The sequence below is a fragment of the Vipera berus genome, assembly GCF_964194415.1.
Source record: "Vipera berus genome assembly, chromosome: 11".
Lineage (NCBI taxonomy): Eukaryota > Metazoa > Chordata > Lepidosauria > Squamata > Viperidae > Vipera > Vipera berus.
The window spans coordinates 12,486,588-12,505,323 of record NC_138214.1 but is presented as its reverse complement, the minus strand read 5'-3'; the positions used below and the strand labels follow the sequence as shown (position 1 = coordinate 12,505,323).

At 39.8% G+C, this 18,736-nt stretch overlaps 1 protein-coding gene across 1 annotated transcript in view; it reads left to right on the top strand.

Annotated features, from left to right (window-relative positions):
• The window catches only part of TENM1 (teneurin transmembrane protein 1), a gene marked incomplete at its 5' end in the record, with an annotated part of 270,481 nt that overhangs the window by 31,178 nt on the left and 220,567 nt on the right, over positions 1-18,736 (top strand). Inside the window, one exon of the mRNA XM_081336372.1 lies at positions 17,211-17,471. Coding sequence (XP_081192498.1) covers positions 17,211-17,471 — 261 coding nt within the window. The remainder of the gene's footprint in view (positions 1-17,210; positions 17,472-18,736) is intronic.

Below are 18,736 nucleotides of genomic sequence, written 5' to 3'. Positions count from 1 at the left end.
CTGATCTTTTCCAATCCTGTGGCCACTGTTGAGTTTTCCAAATTTGCTGGCAAATTGAGTGTAGCACTTTTACTGCATCGTCTTTTAAGATTTTGAATAGCTCAGCTGGAATACTGTCACCTCCACTAGCTTTGTTGTTGCTCAGCTTTTCTAAGGCCCACTTCACTTCACATTCTAGGATGTCTGGCTCGAACTCAGTGACCACCTCATTGTGATTATCAGGGACATTAAGCTCATTCTTGTATAGTTCTTCTGTGTAATTTTGCCACCTCTTCTTAATCTCTTCTGCCTCTGTTAGGTCCCTGCCATTTTGGTCCTTTATCATGCCCATTTTTGCATGAAACGTTCCCTTCATCTCTCCAATTTTCTTGAAAAGATCTCTGGTCCTCCCTATTCTATTGTTTTTTTCTATTTCTTTGCATTGTTCATTTAAGAAGGCATTCTTATCTCTTCTAGCTATTCTTTGGAATTCTGCATTTAATTGGGCATATCTTTCTTTTTCTCCCTTGCCTTTCGCTTCCCTCCTTTCCTCAGCTATTTGCAAAGCTTCCTCAGACAGCCATTTTGCTTTCTTGCATTTCTTTTTCTTTGGGATGGTTTTGGTTGCTACCTGTTGTACAATGTTGCGAACCTCTGTCCATAGTTCTTCAGGCACTCTGTCTATCAGATCTAATTCCTTAAATCTATTTGTCACCTCTACTGTATATTGAACAGGGATATGATTTAATTCATACCTGACTGGCCTAGCACTTTTCCCTACTTTCTTTAATTTAAGCCTAAACTTTGCAACAAGAAGCTCATGGTCTGAGCCACAGTCAGCTCCTGGTCTTGTTTTTACTGACTGTATAGAGCTTCTCCATCTTTGGCTACAGAGCATATAGTCAATCTGATTTCTGTGTTGACCGTCTGGTGATGTCCATGTGTAAAGCCGTCTCTTGGGTTGTTGGAAAAGAGTGTTTGCTATGACCATCGTATTCTCTTGACAAAATTCTATCAGCCTGTGCCCTGCTTCATTTTGTACTCCAAGGCCAAACTTGCCTGTTATTCCAGTTATCTTTTGGCTTCCTACTTTAGCATTCCAATCTCCCATGATGATAAGGACATCATTTTTGGGTGTTAGTTCTATAAGGTGCTGTAGGGCTTCATAGAACCGGTCAATTTCATCCTCTTCAGCACTGGTGTTTGGGGCATAGACTTCGACTACTGTGATATTGAATGGTTTGCCTTGGATTCGAACTGAGATCATTCTGTCATTTTGAGGGTTGTATCCCAGTATTGCTTTTCCTACTTTTTTATTGACTATGAAGGCTACTCCATTTCTTCTGAGGGATTCTTGCCCGCAGTAGTATACCTGATGGTCATCTGAATTAAATTCACCCATTCCTGTCCATTTTAGTTCGCTGATACCTAAGATGTCGATGTTTAGTCTTGTCATCTCTTGTTTGACCACGTCCAGCTTTCCTTGATTCATGGATCTTACATTCCAGGTTCCTATGGAGAAAGAATCTTTACAGCATCGGACTTTCCTTTCACCACCAGTAGTTTTTTGCAGTAGTTACATCCATAGTAATTGCCATTATCCTTTCAAATTACATATCACTTTTTAATTCTGTTTTAAAGTGACTTATGTCATTAGATTTATGCTGGCCTGCAATCAAACTAAAATAAGCATACTGCATTATTTTTATTTATTTTTATTTAATTTAATTTAATTTAATTTGTATACCGCCCTTCTCCCGAAGGACTCAGGGCGGTGTACAGGGCAATAAATACCCAAAATACAAAATACAAAAGTTAAAAACAAATTAAACAATTGTGCCCGAATACAATAAATGAATTAAAACAGTAATTAAAACCCCAAACCCATCAGGCCAGGCCGGCTTGTTCAAATAAGTAAGTTTTTAGATCACGTCGGAAGGAGCGCAGGTCGGGAGCCATCCGGAGCTCAACCGGTAAACGGTTCCAAAGATCTGTATCAAAGAAACAATCATAAAATTGTAAGCCAGGCCTGGGTGTCAAATAGTGGAGTGGTAAATTTTTTCCCTGTTTCCAAGCAAAACACATAGACATCTTCCTTTTAACTCAGCTTAGAAAAAGCCTTTTATCTTTTTTATACAATTTTCCATAAAGGATGCAATTTGCACCCAGCTTTCTCTGTTTTCTATATTGTTGTTTTAACCATTCAGTTGTGTCCAACTCTTGGCAACTTTATAGCCAGGTGCTCCCCATGCTACCTTGTCAAGCACAGCTTCTTTCCGCTGTTGGATGTTCAACTTTGCGTCAGATTTTATGTTAGCAAGCCAGCGTGTTCTTTGCTTGCCCTTTCTTCTTGTTCCACTAACCATTCCTAGCATCATTGCCGTCTCCGATGAGTTTGCACGCATGATGTGGCCAAAGTAAATCAGACGTAGTCTTATGGTTTTAGTTAATCTTATGATTTTCTGTATTACAAACCTTTTTTGTCCATCAGTTTTGAGCTCTGTCTGCAAACTCTGTGTAGCATTTTTATTCTTAACACTGTTGTATTTGAACATTTGTACATTTGTACTCTTTGTACGTCAAAGAGTAAATACACGCAGCCCACCTTGTCCATCAATCAATTTTTTTTAAAATGGGAAGATGATTTAATACAGTGGAAATAACAATAAGGGGGCCAGATTAGTTAGTTAGTTTCTGTCTGATCTTTTGTAGAGTGCCCTTCATTTTAAATTAAAAATTGTCTTTATTTCAGATGAATGGTGTTACTCCCAGTAGTTTAAATTGAGTCAGTTCATTTAAAAGATAGACCCAACATTCATAATAATGAGCACCATTGTATATATGCCATCTCACCAAATTAAATTGATTTGCCAAATTGTGTCTTTCTATCTTCACTTCCCTCCTTGGCTAAAGGACTTTAAAAAAAACCTTTCTCACTGATTGGAAATGATTGCTGCAGAGTTCTTTATACATTTAAAACAAATTAGAGGCAATGCATATAAATCTCTTCTTCCTTCCCCCCCCCCCTTGATAGACATATTCACAGATCAGATTATCTGTGCCCTATTTAAAATGTTGAACTCATTGAGATATTTCCAGCAAGGCAAACCTGTAATTTAATTTACATAAAATTGTAGGATTTAGTAAAGTGACAATGTATTTATGAATGGCTCAAGGGAGGAGGGGAGTCTTACAAAAATATCAAATAACCTTCTGTTGAGTTTAGCCTTCTTGGCAAGCTCTCAAGAAGATGTTTTCCTATCACCTGATCCTTTTATCTAGAGAGGCAGAAAATTAAGAGTATGTGATTGTATATTAAACTAAGTCATTTAAAAAAAATCTGTCTAGTTCGCTACTGTCAGTTATACATGGGCAGAACAATTTGTGGATTTAGCCAAAGCTTTTTCCTTGAAAATCAAAGTAGCTCTTGTCTCGGTCCATTCCTGAGATAAATCTTCAAATCGGGCAAGATCTACATCTAATGACTTCAGAAAGAACAGGGTCCTAGGGAATGGGCGTTAAGGTTGACATTTGAATTTGGGACTGTCACTAAGAGATCACTACCCCCACCCAAAAGCTACTAGTCCATTTTGCCAAATTTCATCATCATCATTTAGGGCCATTTGGGAGGTTACAGGGTTGAAGGGTTGAAATGGGAGCAGGTTTCTTCCCATGGACCTCTTGATCCAACCCAACCTTAAGTTTAAAAATGGGGGCAGGGTAGGTTATGAGGTTGTATGGATGTGGTTCTGTGGATTGCTTATTGCTATTTTCTCTGGAAATCGTGGCTATTGGTTGGGAATTTGTTTTGTATGTAAACTTGTGCTATGCTAAATTCTATAGATCTCCTTTCCACCCAACACCTATTATAATAGAATTACATAATCACAGTCATTAATTGGAAATAAAACAGAATGGCTGGCTTCTCTAGCTGAATCTGTTTTAAAAAACCCTCTTTCTTTGCATGCTAAGCAGTTGAAGCAAATAACATTGAGTCTCCTTTGTTACTGCTCAATGTAGCTGCACATTTGCTCATCTTTCCTGCTGAGTTGCAAGTTACATTCTTGCTCTCCTCCAACCTTCTGGTTTATTACCAGCACAAATGTGCGTATGCGTGCATGTGTGCACCTTCAGTGATGACTCCTTGTGACTGTCTGGAGTGGTCTGTGCAGTTTTCATGGCAAGAACTGGAAGTGGTTTGTCTTTGCCTTTTTTTATAGGATGGAGAGAAGTCCACCAACTGACTTCATGTCTAAGGAAGGATTAGATTGTACAGTGTTCCAATTTCTAACCTGTTATCTTAACCACTGCATCAAAGTCGTTCTCTATAATGCTTGGATTACTATTGTTTTTCTCTTAGTCTTAACTCATTCTCTTTTAAAATTCTACTTTTTCTACAGTTGTATTTGGGAACAGTTCTTCCATGAGTTATAATGGAAGGCTATTTTCCCTCTCTCCCTGCCCCCCCCCCCCCGCAAGCCATTACAGACTAAGGAGAAGTTCTCTGAATGTAAGTGTGTATGTCTTGCACAGTGTGTGTTGATCCCTTTGTCCATTATTGTCCTAAGAGTCCCTATTGATTCTGGCAGAGAAGAAAATGCACAGATTTGGATTCTGGTAGTTTCAGGACCCTGGAGAGTTCATTGCAAGGTGCTGTGTATAGACCACATTAACCTCAGTTGAAGATTTATTGTTCTATCTCTGGTCAACTGAAGATTTAAAAAAGGATTCAGTTAATATTTCCTAATCTGGGCAGCTTCCAGATGCATGGACTTCAATTCCCAAAATTGTACAGATAGCAGGATCATTGAAATTCTGGGATGTCTGAATACAGCCCAGGTTGGGAAATGCTAAATTAAGATGAGTCAGCATTGTCCTGCTTCTCTTTCTAGATTTAAAGAATTTGTTGCCATTTCTGCAGCCTTAGGCTTTTTAATAACTGGAATCCCAGTAGAGGTTATAAAATAATTATTTTAAGTTTGTGCATTCAGAGGCAGAACAGTTAATTCTCGTGACCCGAAAGTGTGAAGGATTATGCTCAATGCTTTCTTTAGATTAAAGGGACCAAGAGATTCAGCCCAAATTAGTTTTGGCTCCAACTCAGCTACATTTCTCCTGCTACATGTTGTTTGTGAAACGTTGCATTCTTTAGGCTGAGAGAATGATTTTCATTGAAAAAGACTGCATTAAAAATATACTTCTGTATATGATGGACAACTGTGGATCAATCAATAGCTCTATGGCTATCAAATTTCTTTTTTAGAGCCACTCTACAGTCACACTTCTGACATTTGGGATAATTGCCTGCTGAAAATTAAAAGATTAGAAAAACTGATCTATACAATTCACAAGGTTTTGTCTAAAAAATATGAACACCTCTCCCCCCCCCCACCAAAATTATCACCATCATCACCATCAGCCCATAAAGGCCAAAAATTCAATCGCATTGCCCCATTGAAGTTGTAAAATATGAATAAGTATTGCCGTCCCAGTTTATTCTATTGTATGGATTAAGATTTTAAGTTTTCAGGTTGATATCTTATTAAAGCTTCTCATAGCTTTATTAGGAGAAATCTCCTGTGTCACATTATCAGTGGTAATGGGAAAACAAAGTTATTTAGACTCCTTGACGGAATGGAGCAATATTGCTAGCAAACACATAAATGTATCTCAAACATTATTGTATGACAGCCTCAGAGAAAATTCAGATATAAAGTTTTATTTTTTTAATGCATACTACATTTTTGAAAGAGGAAAAAAGAGCAGTAAAGTTCCTTTGTGTGGATGGTGTGCTACCAAGATTAATAGGATCTATAAATTAAAAGGAATAGTAAAAGCGATACCATTGCTAAACAGAGATCAGTCATAATATATGAAAAAGCTAGCAAGTCAATATAAACATAATCTAGCCAATTTATTATTTTCTTTGTTTGGAATTGTTTTGTGCATTTGCTGAAAAATCATAATCACAGTGCTTTGTATTTGAGTCTCCTACCTCGCCAACATTTATTGCAAATTTCCTCTACATGCTTACAAAGCTTTTTTTTTAACTGAAGGAAATCAAATAAATGTACTTCTAAAAAAAATCTTAAACTAAATGAAAGATACTTGCAAAGTGGAGAAAAACATATAAAAATATCCGAAATGGCGTCTGAAGCAGATAATACAGGTGCCCCTCAAACCACGGCTGCTTGCTTAGTGACTGTTCTAATGTACATTTGCAGCCGTTTGCAGCATCCCTAGTCACGTGACTGCATTTTTACAGGGTTTTGTCAAAAAAGTGGCATTTACTACTGGTTTGCAAAAGAAGCATTGAATGCAGTGTTCACTGAACTTTACAATAGCTGTATTTACTTACAAAGAATACAAAAAAGGAAGTAAAATGCAGGCTGCTCGTGTGGGTGACCCGCTTTACAACTCTCATAACTTGTGACTGCGATGGGCAGGCTCCATTTAATCCATAAATTGAGTCTATCTGTATAACAATATAGGTATTCCTTGACTTAACGACAATTTTGATCATTCAAAGTTACAACGGCACTGAAAAAGTGACTTTAGGACCATTTTTCAAACTTACAAGATTGTAGCATCCCTGTGGTCACACAATCAGAATTCAGACGCTTGGCGACTGACTCATATTTGTCACGGTTGCACTGTCCCAGGGTCGCGGGATCCCCTTTTGCGATCTTCTGACAAGCAAAGTCACTGGGGAAGCCAGATTCGCTTCACAACCGTGTTACTAATTTAACAACTGCCGTGATTCACTTAACCTCTGTGGCAAGAAAGGTTTTAAAATGGGGCAAAACTCACTTGACAAATGTCTCACTTAGCAACAGAAAGTTTGGGCTCGATTGTGGGTCATTAAATCAAGGACTACCCGTGAAAGGTTATATTCTATCTTGCACTAGAAGGGATTCACAAAAGTGTTTGCAAGGAACTTCATTGACTTTGCATAAGGCTGCTTTTACAGACAATGGATACTTTGGGCATTCAAAAATAGCATGGATGTTTACACACTATAACAGTCCAGAAGAATGAACATCTCCTATCATAACGTGGCAAGAGTGGCCAGCGAAAACAATCCTTTAAATAAGATAGAATTAGTGAAGTTTCTCTTGCTCTGCCAAGCATCCCTATCTCTGCCACTATGCTAGAGGTTTATTGTTTTCAGAATACATATCTACATTCAAAAAAAAAATATTGCCAATTTCCCAATGCCCACTGTTTTTATTTTCAAAGTTAGCAGGCTTACATGGAGACCGGGATGGAGTCTTGTAACAAAATGAAACAATACAATATCCTTAAAAGACTTAAAATGCCAGATGGAGCAGGAAATCTGTCAAAGGAGTTTTACAATCCCTGCGAATCAGGTTGGCTACCCTGAATGCAATAAACATTTTTTAAAAAATCTTGTTAAAGAAAAGTTCTATCAAGTCTAACATTATGGCTAGTCTGATGCCTCTGTGAAAGCCACTGGCAATTATAATAATCTTGTCTTTGTTCTCAGCTGAATGAATCTTGCCTTATAGATTCAACCAATCTTGCAAATGTAGCCTTGTTGGGTTGTTAGCGTTGCTCTTTGAAGCCACCAGAGTTCATGGCTATCGTCATGTTTCTTCTAAAACAAATTGTGCTTCTGTGAGTTAGGAAAAAAAAATCACCCATCCAGTTTATAGTGGCCTTCCAGATGCTTGTGGAAAGCCTGTAAGGGTTTGTAGGCAAAAGCATTTGTGTTTGGAATGTGTGATATGTGCTTATATTTAGACCAAACCTTTTTGGTTCATATGAGAAACCTCATTCCAAAATTTATCTAGCCAGGATCATAAGAAATAGCGATCATCACAAACTTTTGGAGTTGTACAGTACCATTACCTAATTTGGTATAATTCTAACGTGTTCTTATTACATCAACCAGGAAAACCCCAAAGGTGGTTTGTTTGTTTGTTTGTTTGTTTGTTTGTTTGTTTTCCAAAAGGCAACTGGATTTTCTTGGTGGGTTTGTTTGAAAACATTTTGCTTCTCATCCAAGAAGCTTCTTCAGGTTTTCAAAGGAAAAAAAAACCCAAGAAAGTCCAGTTGCCTTTCAGAAAAGAAAAAGAAAACATCTCCTTTGGGACAACTGTGATCTGGATGATTGAGAATCTCCATAGACATCAAGTCATAGAGCCTTGGTGGAGCAGTGGGCTAATGCCTCCTTAAGTAACACCAGCTGCCTGCAATTAGTGCAGGTTCGAGTCCCACCAGGCTCAAGGTTGACTCAGCCTTCCATCCTTCCGAGGTAGGTAAAATGAGGACCCAGATTGTTAGGGGCAATTAAGCTGACTTTGTAATAATGCCGCTTGGGTGTGTGTGTGTGAAAGCCCTAATAAGCAGGCATATACATAGAATGAAGGCTACTGCTAAGATTGTAAGCCGCCCTGAGTCTTCGGAGAAGGGCGGGATATAAATGGAATTTTTTTAAAAAAGTCAGGAAAGTGCCAGTTTGGTGAAGTATGCTCTGTTAACTCAACAATCTTTAGATTCAGCTCCTCACCCCCAGGTAGCAATAACAAAGAAACAAAGAAAACAAAAATATGTGTTATAGTTTTCAGAAGCTCTTATCCTTGCAGTGAAGATTGTGTCAACTTTCCCAGTTGAAGCTTTTGAGGGCCCTTTGCTCCAACCTAATGCACGTTGGCTCATCCTTATTGTTAGAGGTCACTTTGGGAAGTGGCTTTGAACTTCTTGGTGTTCTCCAAGCTTAGGGCATTCCTTCTTCTGCCGATTCCCTTTCCTCATTGCTCTTTAATTACATTTTCAAATCCCTTCAACGTTGCTATCTTCCCTTCTCAATTAGTTCACCTCCAGCTGTGTCAAATTTTTATGAAGCGGGACAAAATATTGCTCCCGATAACAAACTCTGGATTTTCCTTATCTGCTCACAGCAGACTGCCCTGCAGGCATGAGTGAACTCACAGGACCGGTACCGTTTAATTTGTTGGTAAGCTTTTCTACTCTTTTTTGGTTCTGATTTATTTTCTTTGGAGGACCAACTTGGCTTGTTTGCTGCTCCCAGAAGGAGATTAGCTCCCCATCTTGTATATGTGTGACAGTTGGACGTTTCTGTTGATTAAGGACAACTGTTGCTCAGGTTAGTTGTCCTATTTCTCTGTTTTGTTTTGTTACTCTCTTGCAGGCCCAAAGTCAACAATTGATGTATGAGTACAGGCTCTTTAAGACAACATAATGGATCAGGACTTTTTTTTCTTGGAGATCTAAATGTTGTCTGACTTTTGTCACAATCCATTGTCCATCCCATGTTGTCCTTATTTGATAAGTTCTAGGGAAACATAGTTTATAATAATAATAATAAAGTTGGAAGGGACCTTGGAGGTCATCTAGTCCAACCCCCTGCTCAGGCAGGAAACCTTATACCATTTCAGGCAAATGGCTGTCCAGTCTCTTCTTAAAAACCTCCAGTGTTGGAGAATTCACAGCTTCTGGAGGCAGGTTGTTCCACTGGTTAATTGTTCTAACTGTCAGGAAGTTTCTCCTTAGTTCTAGGTTGTTTATCTCCTTGACTAGTTTCCATCCGTTGCTTCTTGTCCTGCTTTCAGGTGCTTTGGAGAATAGCTTGACTGCCTCTTCTTTGGGGCAGCCCCTGAGAGATTGGAAGACTGCTATCATGTCACCCCTCACCCTTCTCTTCGTTAAACTAGACATACCCAATTCCAGCAACCGTTCCCTATATGTTTTAGCCTCCAGCCCCCTAATCATCTTGGTTGCTCTTCTCTGTACCCTTTCTAGAGTCTCGACATCTTTTTTTACATCGTGGTTTGTTTGTTTTTTACTCACCTGAAAGCAGTATCACTCTTACTCTAAAGATTTGAATTCAGTTTTCCGTTTCCTATTCTACTTCAGTGGCTCTGGCAGCTGTTTTGAGTCCTACCAGCACCATGTCCACGAAGGGAGCTGAATTTCTGAACAGCCAATTGAACATTCTCAGAATATCTCCAAAGCAGACCGGACCCAAGTCTACCATTTTCAAATTGGGAGTTTGGGAAGCCTGCCATAATGAGGTATTATGGGAAATTGAAAACAGTGTCAGGCAATGACATATTGTTGCTATTGGAATTAATCAAAGACACATTTATTAAGACCTCTTTTTTTGAAAACGTTGCTGCATCTAAGGGATATAAAAACGCAATACAGAATTCTTTCCTTAGAATTGCAAAAAAAAATTAAAACAGGGCATTTGCATTCTTCCTAACATTATCTAGCCAGGAAAAGGTGCAAGAATAGGGATGAGTACCCGCAGCTTCCAGATGTTTGGCACCTGTCTACAGCTTCTGTGACTATTAGAACAGGTTGTCAACACAGCTGGGATAAAAACCTCTCTGACTTTACCTGATGACCCAAGGAGCTGGTATAAACTGCCTTGCAATTTAAGGATTACAGGGATTAATCTCCGGAGTTTTCTAGGGTTAAAATTTGGAAACAGGTCTGGGCTGTAAAATTTTATTGCCTAAGGTACAGCAAGCAACAAATTGCTTTTTAAACAACACCAGTCAAGCCAGTGTTTAATGCATAGACTAGAAAACCTCACAAGTTGCCTCCTCATATCCATAATAGCAAACATGCAACATTGGCTTTCGTATCTTCTGTTTCTGACAGAGCCAGTGTGACTGTAAGGTCCCACCCCAATCCACATCTTAGGAAAGAAGAGCTCTTGGAGAGAGAATTGTCCAAAAAGGAACTTTTACTAAAACATAATTGTCAGTGGGAAATCTAGACAGGATCTGAAAACTGTGTGACAGGTTGGTACTTTTAAAGTGTCCCCGAGTAAAAAAAAACCCCTCCCCTCAGTCCATTTGGTCAGTCCCGGATCAATTAAGGTTCAGGTGTCAAAACCTTCCAAGGGAGGAGGGATCTTCCATGCCTTTATGACATTTCTTTCCTCTCTTTCAGATTCTAATCAGAGATACAAACCAGATCTCTCCCCCCTTCCCTTTCTTTGTTCTTCTCAGTTCAAAGGTTTTTCCCCTGGTCTAATGACGGCCTCCAGGCAGGCTGAAATAAACACCCTTGCAACAAATGGATAGGGATAGCCAATTAACATCTTCTCTCCTCCTCCTTGGGAATGGCAGAATCCAGTGAGGGATGTAAGATTTTAGAACGTACAGATAGGGATTTATGAATGGGATATAAATGGATTCTGACAGTGACGTTGTGGTGAAGATGTTAGACCAGGGGAGGCTCATGTATAGGGTCTACCCTTAGAAACGAAAGCCCATTTGGAGGCAGTCGTTCCACTGATGAATTGTTCTTACTGTCAGGAAATTTCTCCTTAGTTCTAGGTTGCTTCTCTCTTTAATGAACTTCCACCTGTTGCTTCTTGTCCTGTCCTCTGGTGCTTTGAAGAATAGGTCCACCCCGCTCTTCTCTGTGAGAGCCCCTCAAGTACTGGAAGTTTGCTATCAAATCACCCCTAGTCCTAGTTCTAGACACACCAAGACTTTAGGAGAGCAACCTAATGTGTTATCATCAGTAGTTCTGCTGGGCAAAATCTCCTTGTTGTTTTGAGAAGGTAGGAACCCTTGCTCGTCAACTCCTGTACCAGAATTTCTGTAGTAACTTAAATTATTATTATTATTATTATTATTATTATTATTATTATTATTATTATTATTATTATTATTATTATTATTATTATTACTATTATTATTACTATTATTATTATTATTATTATTATTATTATTATTATTATTATTATTATTATTATTATTATTATTATTATTATTATTATTATTATTATTATTATTATTTCATCATCTCGTCTTTGTTAGAAACCAGGACAACCTTTCTGTGGGGTTGGAGAAAGAGCAAAAACAGCTGCTGAAATGGTTCCTTTCTTCTTCTTCTTTTTTTCTTTCTTTTTTTTTCTTCCAGAAGGATACTGCTCTTGCCAAATTGAAAAGTAAATATTTCATTCCTAATTAAGGCAAAAGCAAAAGCATTAGTTTGAAAGATGAGAAGCTTCCTTCTTCCCAAATGGAATCACCCACATTTCATTGCTTTTCTTTCTCTGCAAAGTGGGAGACTCACAGCGCCAAGCAACTCACCCGTATGTTTTAGGGGTGATCAACCTGGATCCCCAACTATTGGTAATTCATGCTTAGCAGTGTGACTTCTGCATGTTTGTTTTCTTGATTATTATTATTTTTTTCAGCTTTCCCGAAGGCACTTTTTCTATGTTTCTGTTTGGCAAATGCATTCATGCTTTTTTTTTTCCCCAAGCAGTGAAAACCACATTAAACATACCCTTAAATGCAAAATGGAATTAAATGCCAAGAAATGAGAAAATGCTGAACTGTGACATTGCTGTAATATCAGATAGCAAAAAATAATAATAATAATAGCAGTTCACTCCAGGATTCATTAATTGGATGCTACATTTCAGCTCACAGCCACCTCTGGCTGGATTAAAAATTTTATTGCTTGCTTTCCTACAACATATTCATTACGCTAAATATGATTCCTTATTTTTACATCACCGTATTTTGTATGCGCGTGTTTAGATTCCTCATGCAGGTGCACATCAATGCACACACACACACAACTGTCTCTCATTTCAGCTAGTTTGTGCACCAAAGACACGCCGTGTTTGGAGGGTGGAAATCATTCGTTTTCTTTCTTGTGTACATTTTGTTTTCTCTCATTTATTCTTTTTGCAGCTTAATTTATCATTAGTGTCTTCCTTTTTCAGCTTTTAAACTGAGGCTGTTGTAATAGTGCTCAGAGAGGCTGCCTAGGAAGTGGGCAGATAGGAGACAGCGTAGTAGCCCATGACTGCATAGTAGACACAGACCAAGTGGCCCCAAAGAGACCCTGGAGTAGAGATAAAAATTTGGGTGTCATCCGCACCTTGACGATATCTTACCCCAAATGGATGGATCACCTCACTTAGTGGCCTCATCTAGATATTAAATAGGGGGGAGAGAACCAAACCCTGAGGCACCCCACAAAGTATGGCCAGTTGTAAAGCACTATGAAGCGGCATATAAGTCTAAGTGCTATTGCTATCATCAAGAGTGAAAATTTGGCAGCTGTGTGCCTCTCTGTTTTCATCTTGCCATTAGAGTCGGGGGTGTGGGGGGAAGTGTTGCTTTCGAATGGATTAGAGAAATGAAACCTCTCCAGTTCTACGGAAGCTTGCTAAGAGTCGGGAGTGTGGAAACCTTTCAAGGACATTCTAGCAGGTGTGAAGAAGAGAGCAGATGGTTCCCATAAGAAAGAGAACTTGTTTACACGAGCTACATGGACACCTGGGGAGGTTTGGCTGGGAAAGTCATTATTATATGCTATGGTCTGATGCCTTGGGACTTGAGAGTTAGTCTTATGTCACCTTTACCAGGCCATGTATTCAATAAACAGTAAGATTTTCAGAAATGAAAATAATCCTGGACTTTTTATTTGGATACTTGAGCTGGAGGCTGAGAACTATGTCAGATTACAAGATTTTACTACCGCTCCCGTAATTGTTTGGTTTCTACCAAATAATTTGTACCATTAAGCCTCTTGCTTGAAATCTGTGTGATTTTTTTTTTCTCCCTTGAGCCTAGTCTGGTATACAAGATTTGACAGTTCTCAGTCTGATCTAGATTTAGGCAGTGGTTTAGTAAACACCCTGCTACAAATGCCAATGCGGTAGCTGCCGCTTTGGTGGTTCAGAAAAAGCAGGCAAGAAAGTTCCACTCCAGTCTACTTGGAGATACATTTCATTGTAGAAGGAATCAGTTAAGTCACAACTCCATCCCTTTCTTCTTAATAAATCTGGCTAAAGAGTCTCTGTGAAAATTGGTCAGAAAAGGAACTGCTTTTAGTTTCAGGCGTATGCCCAAGATCCTGCTCCAATTCATTATAAGTAATCCTTCACTGCTGGGAAATGTTTGCGTTGAGTTGCCAACAGCATGGAAAACATCTGCATCTTCCACGCACCTGCCGTGACTCACCCAATCCACCAGATAATAACACAGCCTGCTACAGTGAATACGTATAAATATTTTTAGCAGCTTCTGAGAATTCAGTTATCGATATTTAAAAATAGAATATTTCAGTGCTTCAGGTTGCACAGGGTCCACGTCTCTATTGCTAGGATTAAGGACTTTAACTCATCCATTAGGGGGGGGGAACCTTGCTGCTATCAGCTTTGTCTTGATTTATGGGTCTTTGAATAATGTTGAGGAGGAACAAAAGTAGTCATTTCCTCTCCAGCCACCTGTACGAAAACAAAAAAAAAAAAACAGCACGACCATTTTCTACTTTAACAAAAGTGCCATCTTGTGGCTGCTGTATCCAGAAAAGGCCTTTTCACCGATTAGGCAAGTGAAAGATCTGAAACTTGTTGCTATGAAAGCTGAAAGTTGGCATGGTGGAAAACAAAGGGTATCAGAACAGACAAGGCTGCTAGGTAAACCCGGTGCTGGGATTTTGCATGGAAGAAAATGGAAGAAAAACAGCAAAAATATAATATGTGATATCATGAAAGGGCAGAATAACAGAATTAACAGAGTTGGAAGGGACCCTGGAGGTCTTTTAGTCCAGGGGTAAGGCAACCTTGGCTCTTTTATGACTCTTGGACTTCAACTCCCAGAATTCCTGAGCCAGCCAAGGGAGAGGTTTCTATGCTGAGCCATGCTGGCTCAGGAATTCTGGGAGTTGAAGTCCACGAGTCATAAAAGAGCCAAGGTTGCCTTACCCCTGTTCTAGTCCAATCCTGCTCAAGCAAGAAACCCTAGACCAGTGATGGCAAACCTTTTAGAGACCGAGTGCCCAAACTGCAACCCAAAAGCCACTTATGTATCATCGGGTGCCGGGTGGGCGTGGCCCATTGGGTGGGCATGGCCCATTGGGTGGGTGTGGCTGCAGTGGTAACAGCAGACTGGGTGGGACTTAAAAAGTTCAATCAATTCCAACTTTGCAAGATCTTTTTTTTCCCCGCGAGAAGTTGAAATTGATTGATTGAACTTTTTTTTTTTGCACATGGCGGCAGAGGCCTAAAGAGACAAGGTTTTATAAAACCCAGCTGAAGGCCTAAGACTGGGGCAACAGCACGCATGCCCACAGAGAGACCTCAGCGTGCCACCTGTGGCACGCGTGCCGTAGGTTCGCCACCACGGCCCTAGACCATTTCAGACAAATGATCGTTCAATCTCTTCTCAAAAACCAGTGTTGGAGTACCCACAACTTCTGGAGGCAAGTCGTTCTACTGATAATTGTTCTAATTATGCCTTAGCATTTAAATGCTGGAGGTTCCACCACATATCCACAAACGTGAAGGATTGGGTTCCTGAATCAGTAGTGGATCTTCTCCATAAACCTGATTTTTTTTCTAGTTTGCAGTAAGTCTTTTTTTCTAATGGATGAGCCCTTGGAAGTTTCTTATGATAGCTAGTCTCACTTAAGATGTCCTTCACCACCGCAAAATAGTTCATTGGTCTTAGTATGAAGGCTCCTTTTCAAGAGAGAGCAAAACCTCCAGACCTTCCTTACTGATACTTGAATAATCTGGAAAGGCAGACTTCGTTCTTTTCCCTCCTGCTTTTTTTTTCCATTTTCTTTTTATTGGGACTCTACTTGTCATCTGGAACTAGAACATTGCTGCTCCCTTCCTATTAAAACTCCATGTCCTGCTTCTGCCTTATGGTAACAGGGGAGTCAGGCTATTCTCCATCTGAAGGCAAGACAAGAAGCAACGGATGGAAGCAATGGATGGAAACTAATCAAGGAGAGAAGCAACCCAGAATTAAGGAAATATTTTCTGATTGTTAGAACTATCAGGGGAACAACTTGCCACCAGAAGTTGTGGGTGCTCCAACACTGGAGGTTTTTAAAAAGAGATTGGACAACCGTTTGTCTGAAATGGTATAGGGTTTCCTATTTGAGCAGGGGATTGGCCTAGAAGACACACACACCCCTTCCAATTCTGTTAAGATGTGATAAAATAAGAACAACAAATAGAGCTGGAAGGGACCTTGGAGGTCTTCTAGTCCAGCCTCCTACTCAAGCAGGAGAACCTATACCATCTCAGACAGGTGAATGCCACTCTGAGAGCTTCAGAGAAAGATGCATCCAGTGGTGAGTTGATCTCCATCACATGGAAGTTGACATCAAGACAAAATAAAATAGACTTAACGGCAAAAAAAATATATGTTACTGTTCAGTATAAGGAAGACAAATATGTAGCTCTCACTGTTCAGTAGTTGCAGAATTGATCAATATAGATCAGCAATAGATCACTGTAATGAATCATGAGTTCAATTTGTGTGTGTGTGTGTGTGTGTATGTGTGTGTGTAAATTTTTTGGATTGCTAACAAAGAATTAAAGGGAGACTGATATGCCCCATGTTTGAGGCCTAGCAAGGTATTCTAAATACTTAACAAACACTTAACATATGTGTGTGTGTGTGTGTATACATACACACACACACACACACACACACACATGAATATATATCCAATATCTTTTTGATTCCTATTTTATTTTAGTTGGGTTTTTTTGTCCTGACTTTCTGTTTATAAATAATTCAAGGCAGTGAACATTCCTAGTACTCCTTTCATCTTCTATTTTTCTCACAACAACCCAGTGCCATCACCCGGTCAGCTTTTATCCCTTGTTAGCTGTGAAGTCGTGTCCGACCCATCGCAACCCTATGGACCACGTTCCCCCAGGCCTTCCTGTCCTCTACCATCTTCTGGAGTCCATCTAAGCTCACCCCTACTGCTTCAGTGACTCCATCCAGCCACCTCATTCTCTGTCGTCCCCTTCTTCTATTGCCCTCAATCTTTCCCAGCATTAGGCTCTTCTCCAGTGAGTCCTTCCTTCTCATTATCCCTAAGGCGGCACTAGAACTCACAGTCTCCTGATGATTGGCCCAAAGTCACCTGGCTGCTTTCATGCCTAAAGCTGGACTAGAACTTACAGTCTCCTGGTTTCTACCTGGTGCCTTAACCACTAGACCTAACTGGCTCCACTTTAGCCTTTTTTTTCTTCTTTTATAATTGGGTGTATTCTTTTTTACATTCAGCTTATTTAAAATCAACACAATTCTAGAGCATGGATGGAGAAGGGTATGTGGTCCATTCTTACAATCCCGGGGCATGAATCATGCTATGGGCAAATTAAAAAACAACAACCTGAACTGTCCTTTTTTTCTGTACAAACCATGTTTTGGTTTTTCCATTTGTTTCAGAGCTGGAATTCTGTGACTCTCCCCATATGTTGTGTGCTGGCTACCAGGGGGATTTGCATACGGTTTCTCAGCACGGCTATCCTATCGAGATGGGGTCCGATATGGATACCGAGACGGAAGGAGGCGCTTCACCAGATCAGGCCTTGAGGATGTGGATGTCGGGCATGAAATCCGAACACAGCTCCTGTTTGTCAAGCCGCGCAAACTCAGCCTTGTCCCTCACTGATACCGATCATGAACGGAAATCCGACGGAGAGAACGGTAAAGAAGTAACCTTGGCGACCAATCTTAAGAGATGCAGATTGATTTAACTTTTTTTGCTTTCCCTTCCAGGGTCCAAGTCCACATAGTTCTCCCAACCGTGGCTTCTTTTAATCTCAGGCTTTTGAATAAACCACAATTACCCGTTCATGCATTGCACTAATCCGCAAACCATGCTTTACAATCCATCGTGGTGGTATTTCTGTGTGGAATTAATCGTAAACAAACTATAGTACAGCTTAGAGCAGAATTTTCCAAAGCGGTCACTACTGACCCGCCCCCCCCAAGGTTGTAAAATGGGTTAAAACTCACCTAACAAATGTTTCACTTAGCAAAAGAAATTTTGGGATCAGTTGTGGTCGTAAGTCAAGGACTACCTGTATTTAGTGAAAATATTTGTTACTTTATTGACAGCTCCAGTTTTAGCAGTCTGATCTAGTTCTCGGTGCTTTTAAGAGGACAACAATCACATTGATTGAGTTAAGATCACCAGTTTGGGGCTTCAAAAATCCCTGCACATTTTCCACCAAAATCATTGCTATCCCGTAAGTCCTTCTTGAAAGACCTGGAAGACCTTTAAAGCATCATGTCTATGGAGATTCTCAGTCATCCAGGTCATGATTGTCCCAAAGGTGCTTTTTCCATGAGGCAACTGGACTTTCTTGTTTTTTGTTTGTTTGTTTGTTTTTAAGACATTTCACTTCTCATCCAAGAAGCCTCGTGGAAAAAGCACCTTTGGGATTTTAAAGCATCACTTGTCCTGGTCTTCGTCATCAGGCAGGCAAAACTGGGTGCAGCTTGGACAGAGGAATCTTATCAGCCTTTGTGTGGTCACGTCTTCCTACTGCCAAACCTTTTCAGTAAATTGAAAGGATTTCTCTTCTCAATCACTTTTCCTTACCAGTTCTTTTTCGAAAACAAAGTAGGCAAGAAAGGGTCAATTAACTGGGTTTCCCCTGTAGTATTACTAGCTTGGTAGAGTTAGGTTAAGCTCGCACACAATTGGGTTGACTTTGGGCTGTTAAATTATCCGGGAGGTTAATTGACTGGATTAATTCTTGTTATTTTCACAACACATTAATATACACACTCCATTAACCCAGTTAAGTATTCTGTGGGAACCAGGTCTGGGCTCCTCTCACTTTTCCTCATGCTTGCACACAATCACTATTTTGAGGAAGAAGGGATGCTATAAACTTGAAATCAAATGCCTGAGAAAAAAGATGAATTGCTCAAGGGAATAAAGTCTTCAATCTACGAGAGCG